The sequence below is a fragment of the Octopus bimaculoides genome, chromosome 16 (assembly GCF_046866305.1).
Source record: "Octopus bimaculoides isolate indiv1 chromosome 16, ASM4686630v1, whole genome shotgun sequence".
NCBI classification, from domain to species: domain Eukaryota; kingdom Metazoa; phylum Mollusca; class Cephalopoda; order Octopoda; family Octopodidae; genus Octopus; species Octopus bimaculoides.
The window spans coordinates 4,777,059-4,804,106 of record NC_142943.1 but is presented as its reverse complement, the minus strand read 5'-3'; the positions used below and the strand labels follow the sequence as shown (position 1 = coordinate 4,804,106).

Genomic DNA, 27,048 nt, shown 5'->3' with positions numbered 1-27,048 from the left:
ATGCTTGCATGGGTCAGATGGAATGCATTGAGGCAAATTTTCTACAGCTGGATGCCTTTCGTGTTGCCAACCCTTATCTGTTTTCCAAGCAAAGTCATATTTCCCCCATGGCCAGGCACTGGAAACAGGCATCATTGCTTGTATGACAGTGATGCTCATTTACAACCATCACCTGATGCCAAGACTACTTCCTTTGAACCTTCACTCGTAACTCAGAGTTTTGATAATCTATTTTGTGGTCAATCAAATATTTAAATCATCGAAATCTGAGGAATGTATTTATTTCCTCAGACTTAAAATATATTGACTTAAACACTCCCACGTGTTAAGTCTTTTAAACTCAAATGTCTTCTGCGATACTCCATTGTCTGAGATAATAAACTCGAGTTTGAAGCTTGGAGATTAAGGGTAGAAAAGAGACAAAAAAGCAGTTCCCCCCACTTTGCTCTTTGACTCATACTTTTTCTCTCAAGTAAACAAGTTCTCTTCCCCTTTCTCTCCTCTTAACAAACTGAATCTGACCACCTTCTCCCTCTCTCTATTCCTCTTTGCTCTCCTTTGCCCATTCTCTTTAATCTTCTCTCTCTCTCTCTCTCTCTCCTCCTCCTCCTCTCTATCTTTCTCTCACTCAACCTTTGTATTGATCTCTCCTCTTTCTTATTGCTTTTCTTTCATTTTCTCTCTTTCATCTTTAACCTTTTTTTGTTTTTATTTGTTTCAGCCCACATTTGGGCTCCGTAAATGTATTGCTAGTTTTTGAAATGAGCCCCAAAGTAACAAAATGTTTACAAAACTTGAGTATTTTTAATGCATTGCAGCAGTGCATGAGGATGACTTTACAGTGATGTGCGTTGTGTGTGTCTGTTTCTGTTTTTAATCAATTGCAACATTTGTTTTATATATAATAAAAGAAACTTGATGGTGTGTTTTAACACATTTAATACCATATTTACTATAGTGTGGATTGAAAATGGTTGAAAATTGCCACTGTAAGTGGTTGGTTGATAGAATTAGTGACTAAATCTCCTTCAAATCACAACCTGCTATTGTAAAACAAGAAAGATCTCCCAAATAATGTAGTCTTAGATATACAAAAAGACAGAAGTGGACAATTGGAATGGCTTTACTCATAGGTGTGCTCAATCAGAGCTAACTTGGTCCTAATCAACAACAACAACAGCAACAACAACAAATAGTTGTTGATTTAATGTTACAGTTTGGCAACTATTAATAGTATAATTTAGATGTTGTTGCTGGGAATGGTTTATCAGAAGAGAATTCCTGCCATAAGTGTGATTTTATTTGCTGTTGCCTGGCACCAGTTTATCTTGCTATAAATGTGATTCTGTTGTTGCCAGGCACCAATTTATCAGTAAAAATTTCCTGCTACAATCGGAATAACTTTGTCATTGTTAAGCTAATATTTGGGAACGTAAATATGTGAAATGCTGACAGAAGATTTTGATTTACATTATTTTCAACCAGGAAGTTTGCCTCATGACCAAGAGTGGTTTCACATGGTTTGCTATCAAAATGGTTAAACTGTACCTAGCATGTAAGTTTCCAAGAAATAAAATGCCTGTTTATGGATTTCAACTGTCTTTCGTCTCTTGGACTGGAGTTTTTTTGTGGCATCATTGCAGTATATGTTGCTGAGACTCTTCCTGGCCCTCCCTCTGCCAGCATGAATGCACCTCAAGGTCTGGTTTTGTCCTACAGATTCTTCTCAGTATCTTCAGCAATGCTCATCACTCTTCATTCCTTCCTAACATTTGACACAAAAGCATCATCTTCATGCAAACAACGCACCTAATCTTCATTGATTCCTTCAACAGGAACTTTTAGAACATTCTCCAGTGATGTTTCAAATTCAATATCAGTCTTCTCTTAACCCTTTCGTTACCATATTTCTGTTGAGATGTTCTGTGTTTCTTTCAATTAATTCTAAATATAACAAAGAATTTAGTAAAATAACTTAGTTATAATTAAACTAGTGTTAGGAACATAAATTGTGACTAAGGTTTGGGGAAAAATTTTAATTCAAAACTTTTGAAAAGAAGACATTTGTACAACAGAGCCAGATGCAGTTTCAGCCAGGTTGGTATCAAAAAGGTTAAACTTCATTTTCACATCTGTGCCATAAACAATTAATAGTCTGGGATCCAACAAGTGCTACAGGTTGCTTTCTTTGATTCTTCATTCCTTTATTGCAAACTCCACCATGTTTCTTCACATAATCTTGTCTTCATTTATTATTTTCACCTCTACTTACACAGGGCTAGACATCATCCTTTGCCTGTTTTGACACCATTATTTGGTCCTTAGATGCCTTTAGCAGAGCAGATCCACTCTGTTGAAAACATCCAGATCATACAGTTCTATATTTAAGAGATGAGGAATTATGTACATTATTAACGTTATTTACATTTGACAGATATTTGTCCTCATCTTGTTTGTTGTTAACACGTTTTGGCTGATATACCCTCCAGCCTTCATCAGGTGTCTTGGGGAAATTTCGAATCTGGGTTCTCATTCCTAAGGTATTTTTCGATGTTGTTATTATTATTATTCAGGTCACTGCCTGGAATCGAACTAGGAATCTTGGGGTTAATAGCCCACGCTCTTAACCACTACTTTCTGCACCCCCATCCCTCCCTCTTTCCCTTCAGGCTCAGTGGCCCTGTAAGGGGTTGATGAGCACTACCTTCTCTCCTGAATAAACATTAAAATAAACAAAAGCTCTTTTCACTCCCACTCACTGATCACACTTCCATTTGCTGCTCTCACTCCCACTCACTTTTTTCACTTCCACTCACTGACCACACTCTTACTTACTGTTTACATTCTCATTTCTTTGCAGGACGACCTCATGAGTCACTCCACTTGGAACTCAACAGAAACAATGGAGCTATTTCACAAACTGTTAACTCTTACAATGCATTTCATCCAGGACGTTATTTCCATGCGAATAATCATTATCACCATCATCAGCAACAACAACAGCAACAGCAACAGCAACAGCAACAACCACAACAACAACAGCTGCACCAACAAGTCCGTAAACCTTTGGTGGGTCTTGGTGCTTCTTATAATCGTGGTAACCAGGTGCCCCAGACAGAGAGCAACTGTAGCCAGCGTAGACCCAAAGTAATTACCGTGGTTCGTTACGGATCTTACCCAAGGAACACTATTAAAATGTTCCTTAATCGTCAAACAATTCAGTCTTTTGAACAGATTATGGGAGACATTTCAGAATCTTTTGGTATCAAATGGCAAAACAAAAGATTTCACAGATTGCTTTCTTTACGTGGTAAACAAGTCCATGGCATCAATGATTTTTTTCGTGAAGATGATGTGTTCTTAGCGGTTGGTAATGAGCAGATATGCGATGGCGATATACAAGACATTATACAAGAACTTTACCCTAATAGTCCGTATGCTAAAAGTCTTTTAAAACAATGGCAGAAGACAAAGAGGCGCCGTCTTGTTCATGATGTTAAATACAAGTCGGAAAAACTCGATAGTGGTTTCGGTAGCAGCGAAAGCAGCAAGAAGGTTATCATGAATGATTACATATCTTCCAGTGATACCAGAACCCCTGCATATTCTACAGAATTGGCCAGCAGCAGATTGAATCCAGGAAAGAATTTCCGGATGATGCTAAAAGCCGATCGATTTAAAGATCGAGTATTATATGAAGAGGATGTTGAAGTGAGAAAGCGTCAGAGGAAAATGGTCGAGAGCAATAAATGTTTTTCGGTCAGAAACAACAAGAACAACAAAAACAATGATAACAACAGTGACAACAACAACAGCATTAGTGGTGTAGGTGGTGGTGGTGATGACGGCAAAGGGAGCAGAGGAGGAGGAAGAAAAAGCAAATGTGATGGTGACAAGGATGCTGACAATAATAACAAAAACAAGACCATGAGAGTTAAGAATGGCTGTCAGGATAAATCGGTAATGATTGCAAGTGAAGATAAAGAAAATTTGGTGAAGCCTCTGGTCAACAACGATGTGTTAATTGAAACAATGTCAAAGCTAATGGCAAGAATTTCGTCTGCAGATCTCACCAGCCTCTCCATCACTGACCTCACCGCTGATGACAACATTCCTTCGTACGTCATTCACAACTACAACAACAACACGACCAATACCAACACCAAAGCCAGAATGTCTCCTCCTACCACTGTTTCTTTCACATCTTTGACCACTACTATTACTACTACTGCTGTGGCTGCTACTACGACGACTACTACTACCAACACGCCTGCAGCAGTGACCGCTACTATCTCTGTTTCAAACACAACCCCCAACATGATGTCATCGTCCAGTGAAATGAAGACTGACCAGCTGTCCGTGCTTGAACCCTTTCCAGCCATGAAATCGAAATTGGGGTACCAAGTATTGAACAACGACATCCTGGATAGGTATTACCTTGGCAGGACGTTGGGTTATGGTAACTTCGCCGAAGTACGAGAAGCCAAGCGAAAGCAAGGTTTGCCCTGCGAAGTAGCCATGAAGATCATTGACAAGAATAAAATAATCGGTAAAGAACGCATGGTAGAGAATGAGATTTATATACTGACTGTCTGTAGACATAGCAACATTGTCAAACTGTATGAAGAATTTGAAACTCCAGATAGGATTTACTTAGCTATGGAATTAGTAAAGGTAAGTAACTGCATGCTTTAATATATATACATTTGTATATATGTATGTATATAACACACAAAGTATGGGGGTTTAAATCACAGGTGATCTAAACGATTAGGTATGCCAGGTGAGTATTGTAACGGATTGCTGGGGCTCCAAGGTTATAGCCGAGACGGTAGTTATGGAGCCATTGCAAATTTCTGTTGCAGCAGATATATAATTGTTAAAGAGGACAGCAAACATTAAGACAAGGCAAACCTCTCAAGTCGTATACAATATTATCATAGGAAGAAGAAATTCAAAGTCTTACAGCTGTTTCTGGGATATTTCTGAGTATGGGATATTCCATCATCAGAGACAAATAGGGAAATATATATATATATATATATATACCATTCTCATTTTCCCTGTTTTCCCTATTTGTCTCTGATGATGAAATATCCCATACTCGAAGATATCCCAGAAACAGCTGTAAGACTTTGAATTTCTTCCTATAATAATATTGTATATGACTTGAGAGGTTTGCCTTGCCTTAATGTTTGCTGTCCTCTTTAACAATTATATATACATATATATATATATACATATATATATACATACATACATATATACATACATATATATATACATACATACATATATACATACATACATATATATATATATATATATATATATATATATATATATATTATATATATATATATATATATATATATAAAACACATTTGCAGTGTAGAAGATATTTGTAAGCCGTTCAAGAACACACAAAAACTGTTTGTTTCACTTCAACATTTAATTTTCATTTGTATCAAAATATTTTCATTGCTTTGAAACTGCGACCTGTTCGCTGACAAACTTGGTGCTGCATTGTCAGTGAACGGGTTGTGGTTTCAAGGTGATGAAAATATTTTGATACAAATGAAAATTAAATGTTGAAGTGAAACAAACAGTTTTTGTGTGTTCTTGAACGGCTTACAAATATCTTCTGTGCTGCAATTGTTTTTGTTTCAGCACACGATCTCAGATCAAGTCACTTGCTATGCAAGTACATCTCCGTAATATATATATATATATATATATATATATATATATATATATAAAACTAAATTTCAGTTATATTTATGATGATGATGATGAGGAGGAGGAGGATGGTTGATGGTGTTTGTGGTGGCAGTGTTGGTGTGGATGGCTTTGAACACATCATGATGATGATGATGATGATGATAGCTAGTATGATGTTGATTATGATGTGAAAACGTATTACGAAGACAATAATGATGATTGATGATGATTATGGTTGATGATTATTATGATTGATGTTGATCATGAAGTTGATGGAGGATAACAATCATTATCGGAGTCAGTGGAAGTGATCGTGGTCTGTTATTGTTGATGAAGATGGTGATGGTGATTATAACGATGGTTAATATGGTGTTAGTTATGAAGACGATTTTGATGAGATAATGATGACTGGTGGTGATTATAACTGATGATGATTGTTATATGATCAATGGTTAATAAATTACTTGATTAGCTATGACTGTTATGAATCTTAACGAAGCTAATGATAATGATGTTATTGTTGTTGATGATGATGATGATGTCACTTCCTGCTGCTACTCTCTCTCTCTCTCTCTCTTGTAGGGAGGTGATCTATTCGATGCCATCACTCAGAGTGTGAAATTTGAAGAACCACAGTCAGCGATAATGGTTCAAGACTTGGGTAGTGCTCTCTTTTATTTACACTCCATGGGGATTGTACACAGAGACCTGAAGCCTGAGAATCTATTGGTAAGATTAATTAGCCTTTATCAATTTTATCATTATTATTATTTACCTCTGCCTTAATGAAGGCGGAGGTATTGTTTTCAGTTGTGTTTGTTTGTTTGTTTGTCCGTGGACAAGATATCTCAAGAACCGCTGGATGGATTCGGATGAAACTTTTAGGGATGTTTGGTCTTGTGACTGGCACAAACTGATTAGATTTTGGGATCAATCCAGTACTGGACAAGGATTCTGGATTATTTTCCTGTTTTTTTTACTTAATTTTTGAGAGCAGTCAAGTTCATTTTAGTATTCTCATTTGTGAGAAGAATAGAGTTTATTTCAGATATTCTCATTTAAAAACTCATCTCTGGCTAATCGTTGAGAGGACGTTGGTGGGGGTTGCACTCTCTGACTGCTCTTGTTGTTATTATTATTATTATCATTATTATTAGGGTGGCAAACTGGCAGAATTGTTAGTACACTGTGCAAAATGTTTAGCAGTATTCCGTCTGCTGCTACGTTCTGAGTTCAAATTCCACCGGGGTCGACTTTGCCTTTCATCCTTTTGGATGAATTAAGTACCAGTTACGCACTTGTTTAGACATAGCATGTGTAAAACTTAAATATCCCATGCGTCCTTATTGTTGTTTTTGTTTAGCCCCAGGTCAGTCCTGATCCAGAAGGAACCAGGGGTTCCAAATGTGACTCTCCCAACTAAATTATCTTTAGACTCAGTCCGGTTCTTTGTATTCTTACCTCAACTCTTTGGTTTCAATTCACAAATGATAGGACCCTGCACTAAACTTAGCATCACCATCATCATCATCATCATCATGACCAACCCCTGGAAATTACTCATAGGGGCCAGTTACTCAGTTTCCATGGTTTCCAAGCAACTGAGATCACAACATTCCCCTGATTGGAGAGGCATCCAGTTGTAGAAGGGCTGCCTCGGTACATCTCATTCAACTAGTATAGAGGGAAAAACAACATAAACATAAGGATGATGATGATGATGATGATGATATATACACCATGGACTTCTATACAGTTTCCATCAACTAAATTTCAGTTCCCCCTGATCTATCAACAGTTTATTCATTTACAGCTGAGTGGAGTGGAGTGGAGTGTTTTGCTCAAGAACACAACATACAGCCCAGTCTGGGATTTGAAACCACGACCTTGTAACCATGAGCGGCAACACTCTAACCGTTAGGTCACGTACCCTCACTCTGCACTTAAGTAGAAGTAAACGCAAGGACAGAAACCGTTACCCTTCCTGCTCCACGTTCCTGGTCCCTCTACTCCCTGCGTCTACCCTCTCCATTGTATTGGCTGAAAATATTTTCGTCTTTTGTACGGAAACAGGTTTATTGGAACAAAGATGGTTTCTTGAAACTGAAGTTGGCAGATTTTGGTTTGGCTATGGAAATAACAGAAGATATTTATACGGTGTGTGGCACTCCGACATATGTAGCACCAGAGATCCTTACACAAGAAGGTCAGTAATGCCCTTATATGGGGCGGGGGTTGGATGAGGGGGGGACGGGACGACAGGGTAAAATTGTTGTTTGCATTTAATACACACTGATGTAACACGTACTTAACAATTTACGAATATGAGTGTGTGTGCGCATGTATACCTACATACATACACACACAGGCATCTATTTAAACATACAATACACACACTGACATGTGTTTATACATACATGCACACACAGGCATGTATTTATACATACATGCACACACAGGTGTGTATTTATTCATGTATACACATACATATATATATATATATATATATATATATATATATACATACATATACATGATGGGCTTCTTTCAGTTTCCGTCAAGTGATGGTGGTGGGGACAAACACAGAACATACACACACATGTATATATATATATATATATATATATATATATATATATATATATATGTATATATATATATATATATTTACGATGAGCTTCTTTCAGTTTCCATCTACCAAATCCACTTACAAGGCTTTGGTCAGTCTGAGGCTTTAGTAGAAAACACTTGCCCAAGGTACCATGCAATGGGACTGAACCCAGAACCATGTGGTTGGGAAGCAAGTTTCTTACCACATACCCACGTGTAAATAAATAAACGTTACATTTGACAATCTGAATTCTAAAGGAATGATAATAAATGATATTTTTTTTTGTTTTATTATTGTAAATGTTCTTTAGGCTATGGGCTTGAAGTGGACATGTGGGCAACCGGTGTGATTTGTTTTATACTCCTGTGCGGATTCCCACCATTTCATAGCCATGACAGACGACAGTCGGATCTTTTCGAAAAAATCAAGGCAGGAGAATATGAATTCCTAACCCCGTATTGGGATCAAATTTCGAAATGTGAGTAGCAGTTATATAATCAATTCTTGTTTATTACATTGGTACAAATCTAGGAATTAAGTGGGAAGGTGTTAATTATTCCTTAAATTGACCTCAGTGCTTGTCCAGGTATTTACATGAGTGATAATGCTTGTATTTAAATGCGTGTGATATTGGTCTTAATGATCTCATATAATAAACGTTTAATCCATAATCATTAGTCTGACCAAATATATTTTGTCTCACCTATGGCTTTTTAAGGAACTAAAAAACAGTATTTAGAGGACACTAGCAGCTAAACCTGGTTTCACCCGGTCGGTTTGGATGATGTGGCTGTAAAACATGCTCTGTGTAAGCATTCGACTTATTTGGGTACGCTTACGTTAAAGAAGAATTTTAGAATGACATTTTTTCTGTCAAAACGCTAAAAATAACTGACCAATAAAAAAAACCAACCAAGATTCAACTAAATCAAAAAATAAACCTAAATACTAAGCGAACAAAGATGAACCACCCCACTTCTATTGCGCATGCACACGTACACACAAACACACTCATTCACATACCCCACCTTTTACATACACACACATATATTCACACAGAGTTGAAACGCTGTTTGATTTATTTTTTTCAGCGTACAATTTTCATCATCCCACTACCAAGTATGACATCACCTCTTCCTTCCTTATTCATCTATCACCCCTTCCTTTCTCATTCATAAACACAAGAGTATTATTATAGTAGATTATATAGACTAGTGAGGCTGATTGAGTTCCAGTGGGTGGCAGGATTGGGGAGAAAGGATTAGGTACATTAAGGCATGGTTCCAGAAACTATACACTGTGGATGAAAAGAGATTAGTAAATCAGGCAAGTTTGGACAGGAATGATACAGAAGCTAGTAGCATGAAGTGGAGGAGACACAGGGAGTAGATTTAACATGTTAGTATTGTAGTTTGTTGGTGAAATAAACAATGTGTGAGTAATAGTGAGTGTGTGTGTGTGTGTCAGGTTGTTTTATTTCCTCAGACAGGTGAAACAGGGTTCTAACATGAATGTTTTCTCTCTGATCATTCCAGATGCTAAAGGTCTCATTCGACATCTTCTAGTGGTCGACCGAAGACGGCGTTACACAGCTGTTGACGTACTCTGTCATCCGTGGATCCTTTGTGGTGGCAACATTACATGGATTCTCCATGGACAGGAGTTGGCCAACAACCAGAAAAGACTCCGTGAAAAGTTGAGCAGTGATGGAAGAAAATATTTGAATAATTTCAAAAAACAAAAAATATAAAAAACAAAATAACAAAAAAAAAAAACACATTTTGTCTTGTGTATTTCTTTCAATATTTGGTATGATCCAAGATGGCAAGCTAGCAGAATCGTTAGGGCACCGGGCAACATGCTCCGTGGCATTTCATCTGTCTTTTCATTTTGAGTTCAAATCCTGCCACAGTTGACTTTGCCTTTCACCTTTTCAGGGTTCATGAAATAAGTACCCACCCACACAGCACTTACCTCCACCCACCAAAATTACTCTCTTCTCCATTCCTATACTTAAGTGGTACAAAGTACTGGGAAGGATAAAAAGTAAAGCTGACCTTAAATGGGATTGAACTTGGGATGTATAAGGCTACAACAACATTCAACAACTTATTTAGTTCTACCCTCTACCAATTCTAACAATCTATTACTACTAATAATAAATGGTTTCTGGTTGAGTCACAGAGCCAGCAATTTCAAAAGGAGGGATTTAGTTGATTCCATTGATTCCCCAGTATATGACTGGTACTTCATTCTATCAACTCTAAAAGGCAAGGTTAATCAAAATGGGATTTGAATTCAGAATGTAAAAGGTAGGAACAAATACCACAAGGTATATATTTCTGATGCTCAAGCAATTCTACCAGCTCATAATAATAATAATAATAATAATAATAATAATAATAATATTATTTTAAAAGAATTGACGTAACACTTCACAAAGGTAAATAGACAATACAAAGAGCTCTTCGCATTGTCTAATAATAATAATAATAATAATAATCCTTCCTTATTTTAGCGCAAGGCAACAAGTTTTATGGGAGGAGAAGTCGATTACATTGACCCCTACCAGTACTCAACTGGTACATATCTTATTGACCCTTATTGAATGAGAGGTAAAGTTGACCTCAGAACATAAACAGACACAGCCAAAAGAAATGGTGCCAAGCATTTTGTCCAGCACATTAGAAATAATTCTGCCAGCCTGCCATTCCAATATCATTTTATTCTTCCATGTTTACATGGATTGGACAGATCTTCTCCAACACAACCCTTCACCATTTCAAGTTCAACCCCCTTAAGGGCTCCCTTTTTTTTTTCCCCACTTCTTGCCTGGTCCTTCTCCATGTCCCTCTCCTGCAGATTTTGTCTGTTTAAATCACGTGGCTTTTCTTTTGCCAAACAACCATGCTAAACGCTTAGCGGTATTCCTCCATTTGACTCAGAGATGTATGCAGCACCATCTCCTCCCTCACGCACTACATCCGATATCACCCATTCCTAGTATAAAAAAACACTTAGTAATGCTCAAATGGTTTTATTTAAAAACCAATAACTTCACTGAGGACAAAGTCTGCAGGTTAAAGAATGGCTACTAGGAGAATCCAAGTGAGCAGATATGGAGACAATGATTGAAATAAACACACACACACACACACACACACACACACATATATTTATATATATATTTAAATATATATATTTATATATATATTTAAATATATATATATATATATATATATATTTAAATATATATATATAAATATATATATATTTAAATACATATATGTATATATATATATTTAAATATATACATTTATATATATATAATTAATTTTAAAAAATGGAGAAAAAAGACGATAAACAACAATACGAGGACGTGGTACATGCAAAATATTAATAAGACACTCAGGGAAGGAAAGAAATGGTGTTTTATGTTTCGAGCGAAGCTCTTCTTCAGAAACAGGAGACAGAGAAAAACCCAAGAGTAAAAGAAGACAGAGGGAAAAAAATCGCCAACGATCCACATTTAGCTACATTTTGGAATATATACATGTGTATATATAAATGAGCATGTATAAAGTATAAGTGTATGTATAAAATACTGTATATATAAGAGATAAGTTACAGCGTTTAGGCAGTACATTCTACTTTCATCTTAGCAAAATATTTAATCACAGACAGTGCATAATTACTCAACAAACAGTTCTTAATTACTAATTAAATTTCATCAATTCATTTTCACCGAAGCCAGTCAGATAAGGGGGATAACTCTAAAGAACAAACGTTGTAGTCCATTTGGAATGACAAACAAGAGGTAACTTGCATAGCATTAGTCATAGCTATGGATGTGTGTATGTATATGTAAATACATAGACACAGACACACATATATATATGAATAAATGTAAGGAGGCAAACTAGGCAAGTCGATATACAAAAAATGTGCATATGTATTGGGTTGTGTAGAATTGTTGCGGATGTTTTCAACAAATTTTATTACATAAGGTCATTGATGCAACTTGCGGCAGAAAAAGCTCCCGCATTGTCACAAGGTGCGGCAGAAAAACCTCCCTATTACATAGGGGCATGGATTCAATGAGTAGCAGAAAGACCTCCCACATTGATGCCATGTGCCTCAGGAAAACCTCCCTCATTTATGGAAGGTGCGGCAGAAAATCTCCCTCATTGATGAAAGGTGCAACGAAAAACCTCCCACATTGATGGAAGGTGCGGCAGAAAAACCTCCAGGATTGATGCGAGGTGCGGCAGAACACCACCACCTCCGCCATATTGATGCAAGGTGCGGCAGAAAAACCTCCCTATTACATAAGGTCATTGATGGAAGGTGAGGAAGAAAAACCTTCCACATTCATGAGAGGTGCGGTAGAAAAACCTCGCACCTGCTGTACCCTTTCACCCCAACTTTCTCTCACTCTGTCTTCATGTTTCTGTTGTACCTGTATTTCAAAGGGGCCAGCCTTGTCATACTCTGTGTCATGCTGAATCTCTCCGAAAATTACGTTAAGGCTACATGTGTCTGTGGGTACATGTTGATTTCACGAGCAGGCTGTTCCGTTGATTGGATCAACTGGAACCCGCATCGTCGTAATCGACAGAGTGACACGTCAGTTTACAATTATGACCATGTATTATTTAAGGAATCAGAAATTTTCGGTAATTTCAACACTCTCTCTCTCTCTCTCTCTCAAGATCCTAAACTATTCTTAAAGTTTTATTGTAAAACAATAACCGTAAGCCTAATAATAGCCGAAATCCCAACTAACAATACAATTAGAAGAAAATAATGTAATGGATTATAAATTGTATTAAATTTTATCGAATACAACTAAAAACACAAAAAGAAGAAGAAAAAAAAACCCAATCGCACCGGAATCTTTGTTAAAGTAGTCATATTTTGATTGTCACCGGTTGTAGATGTAAGGGAGGTAACTGTAAAACCTTAACAATGACGTTCCACATTTTTGAGGATTAAAGATTAAAGATAAAGAAGAAAGAAGACAACTTCAGGCAAGTGGCTTTACGAAGTTGCAACTAATATTTCTCTCTGTGGATTCTGTAAGTTTTGCCATCGACCAAGGCACATTTATACGTAAGTACACATGATACAACTTGTTTAATACACACCCACGCACATGTGCTGTGGCCCACACAACACATGGGTGTCCTAGTTTGAAATATTATTTTCAAACATTGATATCTATAACTGGTAAGACAGGAACCAGGAGTTATTCCATAAATGGCAGCAAGTGTTCTCCGTTATTGGAAGGAATCTGCGACCCTTATCATTGTCAGGCGGCTCCAACCGAAACAATGTTACAAAGAGGTGGTCGCGGTGCCACCACCTCAAGAAAACACCCCACAACGGCCCGAGACGAATTACCAAGTGTTTATGGCAGAGAGGACCCCTCAGATGTCCAGCTTCCCAAAAGCTCACGTATTTCCAGGTGGAGCGGCCGAAGAGGCGGATTTCTCTGCCCAGTGGTTGGATGTGTTGAGCATGGGTTCCCGTAAACCAGGTGAAGAGCAAACACCCGAAGGTCAAATGGTAAATTTATTTAAGAACAATCGGAGAAAAAATGGTGTTGGTGATGATAAGTGTAGTAAGAATAACTCAGGGACCCCGATGTACCGGAGACCGAGGTTGCCAGAGTTTAGTGCAATACCCAGCGAAGTGGCCTTCCGTATCACAGCTATTAGAGAGATATTCGAAGAAATCGGTGTCTTGTTTGCACGAAAAGCTGAAGAAAATAAAACAGACGAAGACAAAAATGAATCTTTAATGCAAAACCACGACACAAGAAATGGACAACCATTAAGAAGGCGGTGTATACCGAAAATATGTCATCTTCCACTTGATTTGTCGGAATTCTGGAGACAAAGTGTTGTGGAGGACCCAGAAAATTTTTTATCCATGTGTAAACAATTGAAGCTAGTTCCCGACATAACAGCTCTGTCCGAATGGGCCAACTGGTTGACACCAACCCACTTCTCTGGTAAACGGTTTGACACAATGTTTTATATAACATTTCTTGATGAACACCAAAATCCAAACATACGCTTAGATGGCATGGAATACGTCGACTACAAGGTTAGTGGAAAATTCGGCACTGTCATGGTATTAGCTGTCAGAATTGAAAGTAGAACTGACAAGGAACGTTACTGCTGGTTTGAGTTGATTCTTTGGCTACTGACAGCTAATATCATGACTGGCCGGAGCTATCTATCTATCTGTCTGTCTATCTCACTATCTCTCTCTATATCTATCTATCTATCTATCTATCTATCTATCTATCACTCGTTCACCTCTGTTTGTGTCCGTAGAATTTATCAAATTAGAAAACGCAAATTTAATATAAAAATATATTTTCTGAAATTGCAAATTATTTAAAATATAAAAATATAATTTTCAACAGAGAGAATTTATCAAAATAGAAAACAAATGAAGTTTGAAGTTTAAAAATAATAGGATCGACCACTCACGACTAGCTAGCGCGGACACGCGACTGCGCTTTCGGGACCACTCTGCTTTAGTAGTACCCTTATACTCTGTGTGTTTTCAAACGCATGGATATAGGTGTCAAATTTGTTCCAATAACTTTCGAGTGATAGATAGATAGAGAGAGAGACAGACAGACAGACAGATAGCTCGCTCCGGCCAGTCATGGTATTAGCTGTCAGTAGCCAAAGAATCAACTCAAACCAGCAGTAACGTTCCTTGTCAGATTTTTCTACTTTCACTTCTGACAGCTAATACCATGACAGTGCCGAAAATTCTTTTATAATGGTGATTGTTTGTTCATAGAAATATAAAAAAAAAAAAATAATAATAATGCGGTCGCGTGTATGTAAGATGTCCGTTGGAGGTTGCCTTTAAAATCTTGGACTGTTTGCTTTCGTTGACTGATATTTCAAAGTCACTGTTCCTCCTCTTCTCTCAAAAATTTAGTAAACATATTATTCTACCGAAAAATATTTAATTCTTCAGTTTAATATTGGATTGTTCTCATTGTAACTTGACATAAAGACAAACAATGTGTGTGTGTGTATGAGGATACAATTTCGCTTGTTCAATCAGCTGAATAATTTGCTCTTGGAATTGGTGTATAGGTGGTCGAGTATTCCCCAGACACGTGTACCCTTAACGTAATTCTCAGGTAAGGACCAGCGTGACTGCTTTGTTATGCAACAGATTGCCCTCATTTCATTTCTTTTCAACCTTTGCACTTCAGGGCCCACCTCTCACCACCCATGCAACATTGCACTTTGTACTCATGCATCTTAATCTCTATTCTTCACCCAGAGAAATTATCTTATTGTCAGTCAAGGTAATAACTCCCTAAACTTATTCAGCCCTTTTCTAATCCTGGGCCAACTACACTTACTATTTTGACACCCTCCACAGCTGTTGATTAAATCACTTACAGAAAAGAGAATGGCTGCCTGAGCATTGCTACAAAATCACTTCACTTTGATGGTGTTGCAATGGTTCACTACTCCACAGGTAAAATACTTATTCATCGTCAGCTTGCCTTGAAATCCTCTACAACTCTTGTGCCTCATTAGATGCACCAGGTTACACTGTATCAAGTTTCTACTAAATCCTGTTCTGCATAATGACCGATCCATTTCTCTGATGTTTATCAGACTTCTGTCTTCTCTTCTACTTTCTTCTCTAAGTCAACAACACTGTAATTCTAGATTTTGGAATTTTTTTTCTCTAAACCTTCCACAGTCTCTGCTATAAATACTATGTCATCAGTATAGATGAGCTCCCATGGACAGTCAATCTGAAACTACTACAAGTTGTTAAAGATGTGTTAAAGAATTTTCTTTGTCTTCTTCTTATCATTTGATATATATATATATATATAAGTGGTTCGTCTGTTTTCCTATGTGTTCATTCTGTTGTCTGTAAAAAAAAGTCCGTTTTTGTGCTTTATGTTCCCGTTCCTTTTCTGACGTCCTGTACCCGGATATGCATCTATATATACATGTAGATGTAGGTTTGTACATATATGTATATATACATGCATATGCTTATATATCATTTGTATTATATATATATATATATATATATATATCAAGGGCAAGTAAGTATGTATACAAGTCACTAACTAGAAAAAGATGCCAATGTCTAAAATCTACCTGATGTTATCACTCTAGTGAGCAGCAAGCAAGTCGTAAAAGGTGGTAAATATGACGTAATTGTCATGATTGGTTAAAATTACTGCCCATATTTGAATTCGAAACTTTTGTCAAAGAGAATTCTTTCTTGAAATACAGTTCTTAGAATTCGGGTATGAGCAGTTTTAAAAACCCTGATTTTTGGGAAATTAATCAGTTGGTTGTTACTAAGCTCCACAACACTCACAATAGTGATCTTTGGTTATCATTAGACTTCACAACACTTATACTAGTATTCGTTGGTTGTAACTCTCTACGACAAATTGCCTTACTTCTAAATGTACTGTAAATATTAAATATACATAAATATTTTCTTTTTCTTCACTTCTCTCCAACCTGTTAATGAAATTTATTTCTGCAATTATGAAACTGTTTTTATAGCAATAAAAAAGAACACGAACTTACCTTCAGCATACATGCACATTCAAGCGTGTTGATATATATATTTTACACTACAGCATTTGTGTAGCTTGAATGGAGATTTATGTATAGTGATAACACTTATAATTAAGTTATAAGTGACGGGTTTATCAATATAGATTCTTAAGAAATAAAATATATTTATTATCTATCTCAGTAGAAACCATATAAATAAGATAATACACCGCATTATAAAAGCGGTACCCAGTCAGCTGTTATATCACCATAAAGTATAAACACACACTGTACATGTGTAAATAAACGAAACAGATTCATGAAACGGTTCAGTTGATCAAGTGATTTCAAGATTAAGGGCCAATCCCTTTTTCTATCACCAGTGTGATAGAATAACCCAATCAATGCATGTCAATACGAACAAAATACATACCCATGAGACAGAATGGCTCCACAGTGCAAACACACCGTTTGTACTTATATACAGAATAAAAATTCAAAAATCTCATTTCATTTATTTTGATCACATGTTAATAATATTTGGTTAATAATATTTGGTTATTAACAGGTGATCAAAATAAATGAAATGAGATTTTTGAATTTTTATTCTGTATATAAGTACAAACGGTGTGTTTGCACTGTGGAGCCATTCTGTCTCATGGGTATGTATTTTGTTCGTATTGACATGCATTGATTGGGTTATTCTATCACACTGGTGATAGAAAAAGGGATTGGCCCTTAATCTTGAAATCAATTGATATGCAAATGAACCGTTTCATGAATCTGTTTCGTTGATTTGCATGTGTATAGTGTGTGTTTATACTTTATGGTGATATCTTAAGGTAGATTTTAGACATTGGCATCTTTTTCTAACATGTTGGTGACTTGTGTATGCACTCTCTTCCCCTTGATAGATATTTATAAATTGATTAAGTTAACCTTAACTGGTTGATTGCATGCTAACTACCTGATAAAATCTAATATAGATTTTATCCTTAATTTTAATATTTATATATATAATGCATATCATCTTTTTTTTTATGTTCCTGTCCAGTGGTTATCGCCAATAGAATTTGTATCACAAGCCATATCTCAGAAACTTAATATTTTCCCTCCACAATTATGGGAGCTCTACCACCTGAACTCCAGATGGGAAGACCTTCACAATTCGGTCACCTTGAATCCCTATTCACAACCCATGAGATTCTTACCTGTGAGAATCAAATGCAAAGATGGTGTATTGGTTCTTTTACCAGGTAATTTCTCTCTTTTTTTTCCCTTCCGTCTTCCTTTACTCTTGCACTTTCCTCTGTCTCCTGTTTCCGAAGAAGAGCTTTGCTCGAAACGTAAAACTACCTTTCTTTCCTTCTCTGAGAGTCTTATTAATACTTTGCATGTACCATGCCCTCATATTGTTGTTTTTTCTTGTCTTTTTTCTCTATTTTTAAAATTAATTATATATATATGTATGCACGCGCACACACACACACACACACACACACACACACACACACACACAGAGAATGATTCAAATAAATAGATAGAACCTTGGATTTTATTGTATAAAAAATATATATATATACATGTAAAAAGATATGTGTAGATATATATCATTATCATCGTCGTCATTTAACGTCCGTTTTTTCATGCTGGCATGGGTTGGACAGTTCGACTGGGGTCTGGGAAGCCAGGAAGCTACACCAGGTTCCAATCTGATCTGGCAGTGTTTCTACAGCTGGATGCCCTTCCTAACGCCAACCACTCCGAGAGTGTAGTGGGTGCTTATTACGTGCCACCAGAACAGGAGTTAGTCAAGGTGGTGCTGGCATTGGCCACATTCGGATGGTGCTTTTTACGTGCCACCGGCATGAGGAGTCAGTCAGGTGGCACTGGCATCAGCCGCAACTACAATTTCCATTTGATTGTGGTTTGATTTTGATGTTGATGTACTTGACTCAATAGGTTTCCTCAAGCACAGCATGTCGCCCAACAATCCAAAGGTACTATGCTGATGTGTTGAGTAAAGCACTGCTACAGTTTGGGCTACCTGATGTCATCCATAGTCGGGGTACATTTCCTTTGGATCTACTTCAGGAATTCCGCAGTGTTAGTTAGTGTAAAATATGTATATATTCCCTAAATGAAGCAGGCAAGTAACAACATGACTGCCCCAAAATCAAGATCTTTAGCGAGACACCACTTTATGTATGAATGTACTTGATGTGACCCAGACTGTAAGATTGATGCAACATAATATGATGCACAGCATCCCACCCGTAAAGGACAGTTGCAGGATGGACCGAAATAATCGCCATACAAAATAAAGAGTTATACCAATTCCATCTTGTGTTTACTTAATCAATTATTATAGATATATATACACACACACACACACACACACATACATACATACATATAAATAGCTATTAATCCCAACTGCTACTTGCCAAATGAGATTAATACATGAACATTGATCAATCAATTTGTACAGCAACAGATTGTGTTCTGAGTCATGTCCCTACTTAAGAAACAAACTATTTTCATGACAACAGCCAAAATATACATAATTTGCAACACAGCTCCATACACACTGGATGCAGCTCTCCGGCTTACCAATTCCTATCAAACCGTCTAACCCATGCCAGCATGGAAAAACGGATGCCAAGTGAAATCGTAGTCATGGCTGGTGCTGGTGCCACATAACTGGCACCCATGCCAGTGGCACATAAAAAGCACTTTTTGAGGATTGGAGCCTCACCGAGGCAAGGTGGAGGATGCTAGTGGCACATGGAAAGATCCTTTCGAGCGTTGAGCCCCATGGAGGCAATGACCGACACCTTTGGCATTATGTCATGCTTGAGAAGAAGACCCATCAAGCCAAGCAAAACTGCAGTTGTGGCAGACACTGGTGTCACGTAAATGGCACCTGTGCCAGTGGCACGTAAAAGCACCTGTTACACTCTCAGAGTGGTTGGCATTAGGAAGGGCATCCAGCTATAGAAACCATGTCAAAGCAGACAGGGGTCTAGTGCAGCCTCCTAGCTTTCCAGCCCTGGTCAAACTGTCCAACCTATGCCAGTATGGACAATGGACGTTCAATGATGATGATGATGGTGATGATATATACACACATGCACAGGAACTGGCTGTCTCACAAATTACTGATGGCTTTCATTAGAATTTAGGCAACTTTAATAAGATGATTATCCTGTTTTCACTATCATGCCCTAGGATTGAACCTGTATACCCCAGATTGCAATGATCTCTTTGCAGTACCACTGCACAACATCAAATTAATTGCAATATTTCACTGCAACAATTTCTTGTTTTAAAATAACACTTTTTTTAAAACTGGTGTCACTAATTAAAAAACAAAAAAAAAAAGGTGAAGTCCATTTAAACTTAAGTTGTGTTTGAACTCAGGTCTTCAGTTACAATTTATTCTTGCAGGTGACTACCTCTACCCTGAAAAGCCAAACGAGGAAAAGTGTGAAGAATTGTTTTTACCTTTCACCAAGAATGAGATGCGTTCATCTGGTAAATTTCTGAATCATCTTGATCCGCAAGAGAGAAAGATTTATCGAACCGTTCCGCTATCCCTAGTAGGGCACACAGAGTGCCTCACAAGTCGTTTATAGAATTTAAAGAATGGTAAATATAATGGTGTGAATTTAAATTGTCCTTACAAGGGATTGGGGATAGGGTTTTGTTTTTACAGAATTTTCAGGGCAATTTTTGTTTTTTAATTTAAAATAGAGATTTGTGCAACCTCATAAAATGTATCTCTTCAACAGAGAAAAGAAATGAAAATCTTTTACACTGACAGTTTGACATTTTTTTGTGAAATGGATAGAATTATTTTTGTTAATAGATTTGATAAAATGAATTTATTTTTTTCATTATATTATTTTTTTTTTTTTCATATAATTTATTGTTTTATATAATTAATTTTTTTTAATTATATTTCCTCTGTGATTCTGAAACGATTGAGCTGAAAGAGAAAAACTAGGTATGGGTGATGTTGGATGTAGTGCGTGAGGGAGGAGATGGTGCTGTATACATCTCTGAGCCAAATGGAGGAATACCGCTAAGCGTTTAGCATGGTTGTTTGGTAAAAGAAAAGCCACGTGATTTAAACAGACAAAATCTGCAGGAGAGGGACATGGAGAAGGACCAGGGAAGAAGTGGGGAAAAAAAAAAGGGAGCCCTTAAGGGGGTTGAACTTGAAATGGTGAAGGGCTGTGTTGGAGAAGATCTGTCCAATCCATGTAAACATGGAAGAATAAAATGATATTGGAATGGCAGGCTGTCAGAATTATTTCTAATGTGCTGGACAAAATGCTTGGCACCATTTCTTTTGGCTGTGTCTGTTTATGTTCTGAGGTCAACTTTACCTCTCATTCAATAAGGGTCAATAAGATATGTACCAGTTGAGTACTGGTAGGGGTCAATGTAATCGACTTCTCCTCCCATAAAACTTGTTGCCTTGCGCTAAAATAAGGAAGGATTATTATTATTATTATTATTATTAGACAATGCGAAGAGCTCTTTGTATTGTCTATTTACCTTTGTGAAGTGTTACGTCAATTCTTTTAAAATAATATTATTATTATTATTATTATTATTATTATTATTATTATTATTATGAGCTGGTAGAATTGCTTGAGCATCAGAAATATATACCTTGTGATATTTGTTCCTACTTTTTACATTCTGAATTCAAAACCCATTTTGATTAACCTTGCCTTTTAGAGTTGATAGAATGAAGTACCAGTCACATACTGGGGAATCAATGGAATCAACTAAATCCCTCCTTTTGAAATTGCTGGCTCTGTGACTCAACCAGAAACCATTTATTATTAGTAGTAATAGATTGTTAGAATTGGTAGAGGGTAGAACTAAATAAGTTGTTGAATGTTGTTGTAGCCTTATACATCCCGAGTTCAATCCCATTTAAGGTCAGCTTTACTTTTTATCCTTCCCAGTACTTTGTACCACTTAAGTATCGGAATGGAGAAGAGAGTAATTTTGGGGGTGGAGGTAAGTGCTGTGTGGGTGGGTACTTATTTCATGAACCCTGAAAAGGTGAAAGGCAAAGTCAACTGTGGCAGGATTTGAACTCAAAATGAAAAGACAGATGAAATGCCACGGAGCATGTTGCCCGGTGCCCTCACGATTCTGCTAGCTTGCCATCTTGGATCATACCAAATATTGAAAGAAATACACAAGACGAAATGTGTTTTTTTTTTTTTGTTATTTTGTTTTTTATATTTTTTGTTTTTTGAAATTATTCAAATATTTTCTTCCATCACTGCTCAACTTTTCACGGAGTCTTTTCTGGTTGTTGGCCAACTGTCCATGGAGAATCCATGTAATGTTGCCACCACAAAGGATCCACGGATGACAGAGTACGTCAACAGCTGTGTAACGCCGTCTTCGGTCGACCACTAGAAGATGTCGAATGAGACCTTTAGCATCTGGAATGATCAGAGAGAAAACATTCATGTTAGAACCCTGTTTCACCTGTCTGAGGAAATAAAACAACCTGACACACACACACACTCACTATTACTCACACATTGTTTATTTCACCAACAAACTACAATACTAACATGTTAAATCTACTCCCTGTGTCTCCTCCACTTCCTGCGACTACCACAGCTTCTGCGTCATCCCTGTCCAAACTTACCTGATTTACAAGTCTCTATTCATCTACAGTGTATAGTTTCTAGAACCAGGAACGTAGAGCAGGAAGGGTAATGGTTTCTGTCCTTGCATTTACTTCTAAAGTGCAGAGTGAGGGCACGTGACCTAACGGTTAGAGTGTTGCTGCTCATGGTTACAAGGTCGTGGTTTCAAATCCCAGACTGGGCTGTATGTTGTGTTCTTGAGCAAAACACTCCACTCCACTCAGCTGTAAATGAATAATCCGGTGACGGATCAGGGGGAACTGAAATTTAGTTGATGGAAACTGTATAGAAGCCCATGGTGTATATATCATCATCATCATCATCATCATCCTTATGTTTATGTTGTTTTTCCCTCTATACTAGTTGAATGAGATGTACCGAGGCAGCCCTTCTACAACTGGATGCCTTTCCAATCAGGGGAATGTTGTGATCTCAGTTGCTTGGAAACCATGGAAACTGAGTAACTGGCCCCTATGAGTAATTTCCAGGGGTTGGTCATGATGATGATGATGATGATGGTGGTGCTAAGTTTAGTGCAGGGTCCTATCATTTGTGAATTGAGGAAACCAAGGAGTTGAGGTAAGAATACAAAGAACCGGACTGAGTCTAAAGATAATTTAGTTGGGAGAGTCTCATTTGGAACCCCTGGTTCCTTCTGGATCAGGACTGACCTGGGGCTAAACAATAAGGACGCATGGGATATTGAAGTTTTAAACAAAAGACGGGAAGGTCACATCTGGAGCAAGACTGATCTGGGGTTATACAACAACAAGGATGGAAACATGAGATTAATAAAAGAATAAAAGATAGGATGGTCGTATATGGAACATCTAGATCTGCTGGATAAAGATTGACCTGGGGTTATACAGTAGCAAAGAAGGACACATTAGATATTGTAGTCTTAGATCCACTATGCCAGGATAAAAGATGGGATGATCATATTTGGAACACCTATGTCTGCTGGTATGGTCAGGTCTGGCCTAGGGCTAAACAACAATAATGCACAATACAGTAATGACTTCCTAGATACACTAATGTCTGAATAAAAAACGGGATGGTCATATCTGGACTGCTTTAATCTAGTACTGTGATTCCCAACGTGGGGGCGAATGAGTTGTTAAAATAAAAATCCTTGACACCCCTTCTGCAGACGATGTTATCAAATTTTTTGACACTTTAGAGACATCAAAACAGGTCGTGGCCATCAAAGGCAGAGATGTAAGATCTGATGTCTCTAAAGTGGAAATCATGTTTGTGTGTGTGTTAGAAATCTATGGATGCACAAACGCACAAAACGGAGAAAATGAAACAAATATGGACGACTTGTTCAGAAACACCCGCAAATGGGGAACAGTTCTTAAAAATAGCCCCCAAATTCCTATGTCCTCGGAATCTACATAGTCCAAAGTATATTTGTAGAGAATTTCATTAAAAAATATCCATTTTCATGAAAGCGAAGACGAATTGAAGTGGACTCTGGTGAAATATCCGAAATTCCCCACCCCAACTCTTCCTAAAACACTTTCTCCCCAAAAGTTTTGTATATTCGGAATCTACATGATATAACACATATTCGTGGAAAATTTCATTAAAAAATATCCATTTTTCTGAAAGTTATGATCATCCAAAGTCGGGGGCACAGAAATCTGTAGTTTGACCGATTCAAAAATACCTAAAATGAGAAATACAAATACGAAAACGTTCTTTAATATTCAGTGGGATATCGAAAATCTAGAGTTATACCTGCTATGCAGGACAAACGATTTGAGGAAGATTTGGCTGCTGTTTCTGATTGGCAGTGTGTATGACTGGCGGCCAATCTGGCTGCTACTTCTAGCAAATCCCTTGCCCGATTACAGGTTTTCTCGTGACAAAAACCAAGTTTCTCCCGGAGCGCCAAACGTCCCCAAAACATATGAATCCTGTCCTTCCTTCCAGATCCCACATCATAATAGCAAATGTAATTATTGAAAAAGATAGGAATTCCTTAGAAGGGGAGATAACAACAGAATAATAAAAAAGAGTAACCTCCCTTACATAAATTCTTAGGTTTTTTTGAAAATTTCGTTCGCTTTGAACGAGAAGTCGTACGAAGCGAAGGCAGTCGTTACTGAGTTGAAAAAAAAAAAAATGATAGTAAATACTGAGTTGAAAAAAAAAATGCTTTTAGACTGTTGGCATTCTCACACAATAATGTGTTTTAAATACAAGTCTTTTCTGCCGCAGTCTATTCTGCCGTACCTTGCGTCAACGGTCGTATTTAATACGGGAGTCTATTCTGCCTCACCTTGCGTCAACGATCGTATTTAATACGGGAGACTTTTCTGCCGCACCTTGCGTCAAAGATCTTATTTAATATGGGAGTCTTTTCTGCCGCACCTTGCGTCACCGATCTTATTTAATACGGGAGTCTTTTCTGCCGCACCTTGCATCAACGATCGTATTTAATACGGGAGTCTTTTCTGCCACACCTTGCGTCAACGATCTTATTTAATACGGGAATCTTTTCTGCCGCACCTTGCGTCAACGATCTTATTTAATACGGGAATCTTTTCTGCCGCACCTTGCATCAACGATAGTATTTAATACGGGAGTCTTTTCTGCCGCACCTTGCGTCAACGATCTTATTTAATACGGGAGTCTTTTCTGCCGCACCTTGTGTCAACGATCTTAATTAATACGGGAGTTTTTTTCTGTCGCACCTTGCGTCAAAGATCGTATTTAATACGGGAGTCTATTCTGCCGCACATTGCGCCAAGAATCGTATTTGATAAGTGAGTCTTTTCTGCCGCACATTGCGTCAACGATCGTACTTAATACGGGAGTCTATTCTGCAGCGCATTGCGTCAACGATCGTATTTAATACGGGAGTCTTTTCTGCCGCACTATCGTTGTCGCAAGGTGCGGCAGACAAAAACTCCCTTATTAAATACGATCGTTGACGCAAGGTGCAGTAGAATAGACTCCCGTACTAAATGCGATCATTGACGCAAGGTCCGGCAGAAAAGACTGCCGTATTAAATACGATCGTTGACGCAAGGTGCGGCAGAAAAGTTTCCCCTATTAGATACGGTCGTTGACACAAGGTGCGGCTAAAAAATCTCCCGTAGTAAATACGATCGTTTACACAAGGTCCGGCAGAAAAGACTCCCGTATTAAATACGATCGTTGAAGCAAGTTGCGACAGAAAAGACTCCCGTATTAAATACGATCGTTGACGCAAGGTGCTGCAGAATATACTCTCGTATTAAATGCGATCGTTGACGCCATGTGAGGCAGAAAAGACTCCCGTATTAATTGCAATCGTTGACGCAAGGTGCGGCAGTATAGACTCCCGTATAAAACGCGATCGTTGACGCAAGGTGCGGCAGAAAAACCTCCCGTATTAAATGCGATCGTTGACGCAAGGTGCGGCAGAATAGACTCCAGTTTTAAATACGATCGTTGATGCAGGGTGGAGCTGAAAAAACTCCCGTATTAAGTACGGTCGTTGACGCAAGGTGCGGCAGAAAAGACTCCCGTATTAAATAGGATCGTTGACGCAAGGTGCGGCAGAAAAGACTCCCGTATTAAATAGGATCGTTCACGCAAGGTGCGGCAGAAAAACCTCCCGTATTAAATATGATCGTTGACGCAATGTGCGGCACAAAAACCTCCCATATTAAATACGATCGTTGACGCAAGGCGCGGCAGAAAAGACTCGCGTATTAAATACGATCGTTGACGCCAGGTGCAGCAGTATAGACTCCCGTATTAAATGCGATCGTTGACGCAATGTGCGGCAGAATAGACTCCCGTATTAAATGCGATCGTTGACGAAAGGTGCGGCAGAATAGACTCTCCTATTAAATGCGATCGTTGACGCAAGGCCCGGAAGAAAAGACTCCCGTATTAAATTCGATCGCTGACACAAGGTGCGGCAGAAAAGACTCCCGTATTAAATACGATCGTTAACGGAAGGTGCGGCAGAAAAGACTCCCGTATTAAATACGACATTTGACGCAAGGTGCCGTAGAGTAGACTCCCCTGTCAATTGCGACCGTTGACGCCAGGTGCGGCAGTATAGACTCCCGTATTAAATCGGATCGTTAACGCAAGTTGCAGCAGAAAAACCTCCCGTATTAAATGCGATCGTTGACGCAAGGTGCGGCAGAATAGACTCCAGTCTTAAATACGATCGTTGATGCAAGGTGGGGCTGAAAAAACTCCCGTATTAAATAGGATCGTTCACGCAAGTTGCGGCAGAAAAACCTACCGTATTAAATACGATCGTTAACGGAAGGTGCGGCAGAAAAGACTCCCGTATTAAATACGACATTTGACGCAAGGTGCCGTAGAGTAGACTCCCCTGTCAATTGCGACCGTTGACGCCAGGTGCGGCAGAATAGACTCCAGTTTTAAATACGATCGTTGATGCAAGGTGGAGCTGAAAAAACTCCCGTAT

At 38.0% G+C, this 27,048-nt stretch overlaps 3 protein-coding genes across 5 annotated transcripts in view; 2 read left to right on the top strand and 1 right to left on the bottom strand.

Moving 5' to 3' along the window:
* The window catches only part of LOC106877277 (serine/threonine-protein kinase DCLK1), a 42,189-nt gene extending 32,082 nt beyond the window's left edge, over positions 1-10,107 (top strand). For both annotated transcript variants that reach the window (XM_089364034.1, XM_089364033.1), the window contains 5 exons: positions 2,861-4,674; positions 6,304-6,450; positions 7,795-7,927; positions 8,643-8,810; positions 9,868-10,107. In XM_089364034.1, the coding sequence (XP_089220160.1) occupies positions 2,861-4,674; positions 6,304-6,450; positions 7,795-7,927; positions 8,643-8,810; positions 9,868-10,082 (2,477 nt within the window). In that variant the 3' untranslated portion in view covers positions 10,083-10,107. The remainder of the gene's footprint in view (positions 1-2,860; positions 4,675-6,303; positions 6,451-7,794; positions 7,928-8,642; positions 8,811-9,867) is intronic.
* Positions 10,108-12,840: 2,733 nt separating this feature from the next.
* On the top strand, positions 12,841-20,816 carry LOC106877279 (acyl-coenzyme A diphosphatase NUDT19). Of its 2 annotated transcripts, none has more exons than XM_089364035.1 (3): positions 12,841-14,443; positions 17,969-18,170; positions 20,365-20,816. In XM_089364035.1, the coding sequence occupies exons 1-3, from the start codon at positions 13,592-13,594 to the stop codon at positions 20,550-20,552; spliced, it is 1,242 nt and encodes a 413-aa protein (XP_089220161.1). In that variant the 5' UTR covers positions 12,841-13,591; the 3' UTR covers positions 20,553-20,816. The 2 variants fall into 2 exon arrangements, 1 of the variants encoding a protein (XP_089220161.1); XR_016244551.1 differs by having other exon boundaries at positions 13,175-15,509.
* Positions 20,817-22,149: 1,333 nt separating this feature from the next.
* The window catches only part of LOC149132258 (serine/threonine-protein kinase DCLK3-like), a 162,113-nt gene continuing 157,214 nt past the window's right edge, over positions 22,150-27,048 (bottom strand). The window contains exon 3 of the mRNA XM_089364036.1: positions 22,150-22,391. Coding sequence (XP_089220162.1) covers positions 22,180-22,391 — 212 coding nt within the window. The 3' untranslated portion in view covers positions 22,150-22,179. The remainder of the gene's footprint in view (positions 22,392-27,048) is intronic.

Excerpts from the sequence above, each read along its gene's own strand:
- LOC106877279 (XM_089364035.1), top strand. The coding sequence starts at position 13,592 with ATGGCAGCAAGTGTTCTCCGTTATTGGAAGGAATCTGCGACCCTTATC. Across the intron at positions 14,444-17,968 it reads TGGAATACGTCGACTACAAG|TGGTTATCGCCAATAGAATT; the intron begins GTTAGTGGAAAA and ends GTTCCTGTCCAG. Across the intron at positions 18,171-20,364 it reads TGTATTGGTTCTTTTACCAG|GTGACTACCTCTACCCTGAA; the intron begins GTAATTTCTCTC and ends TTATTCTTGCAG.